The following is a 4,182-nucleotide window of genomic DNA, read 5'->3' as shown; positions in this document are numbered from 1 at the left end:
TCTTACTATTTTTTTTTTTTAATTATTACTCTGTAAAGCAATTTTTGATGAAATATGAAAAAAGAGAATCTGTGAATAATGTGAAAAATAAGAAGTGTAAACAGGTTGCTAATGAGCATATTTTAGAAACAGTAATAAGGGCTATGACCCTTAGGCAGCATGTCTGTAAGAGGCTGCACAATATTTGGAAGTCTGTAAGGGTGTGTCCACTTCTCCCAGCATTAGATGTATTTTCAAGGGTGTGGAGTAAATCTGCTTTCCAGTTAATGGTAATTGTATTTGGGGAGAATATATCTGCTTATAGCAATCAAATCGTTACCCCAATTTTTTTTTTCTCTTCCTCTTTTTATCACTTATTTTATCTAAAATGCCCATTTCTTACCTTGCTCCCTTTTTTGTCTCTTGCTTTCAAGGAACTTAACTTTCTTTATCTAAACAATTATTGCTTTCCTTCACTGATTACTATGATTACTGCTTAAGATCTCACATTTCATTAATACCCTCATTTGTCCTCCCTTGTCAAAATAATATGACGATTTGAACATTAACCATTATTGCTTTTAATTTCTCTCTTTTTTCTTTCCTCTCTCTACCTTTTTGTGGATAGCCAGTCTAAAAGCTCAAAGGAAAAACAATGAATAGATCTTTTTTTACTCACATTTTTTCAAATAGGAAAAAATTAACTTTTACATAGTTTCCTCATACTACAGCACACTTTAATCTCAAACGATCTGCAAAGCTAACCATTCAACACCCTGTAAAATCACAAAACTTCCTTCGTAAATGAACCAGCCTTTTACTCACCTTTATAAGCTCCGTATGTGATGCCACGGCATAATCCCTCCATGTGCCCCAGGCATTAATCCTGGGAATAACATGGTCTCCTGGCTGAAGGTCACCAGCCACACTATTGCCAACCTTAACAATTCTTCCTACACCTTCATTGCCAGGTATGCTCGGCAGTGGGGGCTTCACAGCATAAACTCCCTGTATGGTATTGATATCTGCGGGGTTCACAGTGGCAGCTAGCATTTTCACCAGGACCTTAAGGAAAAAGTAATATGTTTATGTATATTAACCTAATACCCATTAATCTAGATGCAATACCTAACTTTGTTTCTTATTCATTAGCTTTACAAAAGAATATAACAATAATGAATAATAATAATAACAATAATGATAAACTAAAAAATCACATCAGTTGAGTCCTGCCTAAAACCATGAACAAGTTTTTAATCTGATAGAGATTAAAGATTAAGAGGTGGAGATGAAAGCAATGAATATGATATAAATAAATAAACAAAAATGCATAAGTAAACTGATGTCTAAATGAATTATATAGATTAACTGTTTATAGCTTTTAATAAGAATATTGAAAGAAGTAAAATCATAGAAATATTGCATAAACAGAAATAATATATAGTTTACAACAATAGAATACCTCTTCCAAACCTATTTCTAATGATAATTGAATATAAAAGAATAACATGAAGTAAAATTAAGTTATATACAAAATTGTAAGGTATTAAAATAAATATCTAGTGTAACAAACAATCATTTGACGAAACAGTATCTTAATTTTGCCCAACAAATCAAAATTTCCAATTAGATATTCCTAAATTATTCTAGGAAGATTAGTCATTAAGTATCCAGAATAAGGCTGCATCAAGTGATGATAATAAAAGAATAATGCCAAGGCTCTGCACTTTTTGCTCCAGTATTGGCCAAAAAACACACTGTATATTCTGCAAGATATGAGATTGGACTATTTCCTTATTTGAAAATAAATTGATGAGGTGTTTAACCCCTAGCCGGCAGGTGGCATGTACGTACATACCATGGCTGTTGTGGACAGAAACATGGATGGCATCGTATTGTGCCCATTCCTGCGCCACTGGCTTGTTGGACGGAGTTTGTTTTTCTTCGATAGTAGTGGCTTCATTTATATGGTAAAGATTTTAGGCAATGGCACCTATAATGAAGGTAACCCATCAAAATCTTAATATTTTAAAAAAATTATAGCAAAATAAAAGCTTTTAGGTGCTAAATGTCGCTTGCAAACTACCAATTGAGACAGGCGCAAACAGGGGAAACTGCTGATGTGCGCCAACAATCCCATCCATATGTCCACTTGCCAAACATTTTTACCTGTCGGCACTGGGTTAAGAATTCTGGCTGTGTGAGGATATTATGGACTTAGTCTGTGAGTAGTGATATGCAGCAAATATTTTCGTAATTTCGTGCTAAATATGAGGCTGCTGCAGCTTAAACTATGTTGTTCTGACTGTATTTCTTACGCCCTATATGATGGTAGTGTCCATTTCCCTCTATCTCCATGAGTCGCTCTCCATAACTTATACCAAGATAAGGAGATGAATGATGATAAATATGACACATTTTAAAAGCAATGATGATTAGACTTTGTGGGAATACAAAGCAACACATCTGGTCCGGAAAGTTTGCATTTGAAATTTGTTTACGCTAACATATGTACCTGTACTCCAGATTGGAAAGTTTCCGTGCGGCGGATAAATCCACAGCACACTTGGTATCTCAGCTGCAGTTCTGATTGTGCCATTTGGACAAATTCTTTTCTCTCCGCCGCGCCATTTAGTGATTAGAGGCTTAAATGTGCATCCATGAACTGGGAATTCCTTGAGTTGAAGCCAATGACTAGCTGATTGGACCAAGGAAACCAGAAACTCTTACTCAGCCGCGCACTTTTGTACATGTAGCTGTGCAGTTTCTGCTTCTAAACAACAACTCCGCTGCGCACTTTGCAAAGTTTCCAATCTGGCCCCTACCAGCCACTGTCACTATTCATCATCACTCATACCTCCTTATGAATATATCATAACACATAGCTATATATCAATCAACTTCTCGACACAGAGAGTCAATACCAGTTATTTTAACACACACAAATTGCTTATAGCGACCATAACTTCAAACATCTCGGACAAAAACTTACCTCATTATCCTTCAGTTCAGGGATCGTTTTCTCACTCTTCTTCACCACTTGCAGAGGATCTCCATATTGGTGGTACTCGAGGCATGAACTCACACCCGAAAACCGTCGTGAAATATGCCTGACAAAGCCATAATGCTGGGATCTTGCCCGACAAATGAGGCGGAATCCTGCCATTCCGGAGACTCGGCGAGGACTGGTTTGTTTACTCGGTAAGTCACTGGCTGGAATATTGCGTCACTCTGGTAAATTAGTCATGGCTTTTGTTCAAAGACTATATACGAAAAAATATTGCGTCACTCTGGTAAATTAGTCACGGCTTTCGTTCAAAGACTATATACGAAAGATAGGAAAGTATGGCAAAGGACTGTGATCCCCAGCGATTGGCGGATAGTGTAATATCTGAATAATAGATGGCGTTGTGTACACGATGTATCGTCTGTTTGTTTACTATCATGAAACGTCACTTACTTAAAACGGACGGAAAGTTTTTTTGTTTTGTTTTTATTTTGTTTGTTTTTGCCTGTTTTATGTTTCCTGTTTTAGCTGTAGGCCTGCTTTCCTTAATACTTTCATTGATGATGACTTGGAATCAAATAAAGAACTGTTTTACATGAATGTGTTTTGTTTATCCTTGATTTAATGACAACAAAAATTAATGAAAAAGATGAAGAATTTATTAATGCCGAATGATTGCGGATTTTATTTAATAGATTTGTTTATTTAATAAATTGTAGAGTTTATTGAATCTAAGTTTATATTCACTGTATTAACACCAAAGATATTGTCTGCAGTAAAATTGTATAGTATTTAAACAATGGAATAATTTTATTGATGTCATGTAAATGTGCATACACATGAGATAATCATTAATGCTTTATTGTCATTTTCTGAAAAAAGTGCATTTTTTTTTTTTAAATGTATGAAAAGAAATCTCTAATAAGAAAAAATAAAAAGTTATCAATGAACAGAATAATTATATAATTCCATGTAAATTTATATATATAAATAATTCTTTGATAGTTATAATTAAAGTCTTTTATTTAAGAAAAGACATTGCAAAATTTCAACTGAAACTAAACCTTTAGTACTAAAACAAAAATAAAAAATTATATAATTTTATAGTCTCCCCTATAAACGTTCTCTTTTTTTAGTTACATATCTGAATAATAGATGGCGCTGTAAAGAGTGTTGGGCCGCACATTTTTTTTGAA

The 4,182-nt window shown here is 34.3% G+C and overlaps 1 protein-coding gene across 1 annotated transcript in view; it reads right to left on the bottom strand.

Moving 5' to 3' along the window:
• Positions 1–3,259, bottom strand: part of LOC113820483 (enoyl-[acyl-carrier-protein] reductase, mitochondrial) — a 7,186-nt gene extending 3,927 nt beyond the window's left edge. Inside the window, exons 1-2 of the mRNA XM_027372803.2 lie at positions 2,972–3,259; positions 805–1,044 (exon numbers count right to left, since the gene is read on the bottom strand). Of these exons, the coding sequence (XP_027228604.2) occupies positions 805–1,044; positions 2,972–3,145 (414 nt within the window). The 5' untranslated portion in view covers positions 3,146–3,259. The remainder of the gene's footprint in view (positions 1–804; positions 1,045–2,971) is intronic.
• Between the last annotated feature and the right edge of the window lie 923 nt (positions 3,260–4,182).

Source organism: Penaeus vannamei, unplaced genomic scaffold (genome assembly GCF_042767895.1).
Source record: "Penaeus vannamei isolate JL-2024 unplaced genomic scaffold, ASM4276789v1 unanchor97, whole genome shotgun sequence".
NCBI lineage: Eukaryota > Metazoa > Arthropoda > Malacostraca > Decapoda > Penaeidae > Penaeus > Penaeus vannamei.
This window is presented reverse-complemented; position numbering and strand designations above follow the sequence as displayed.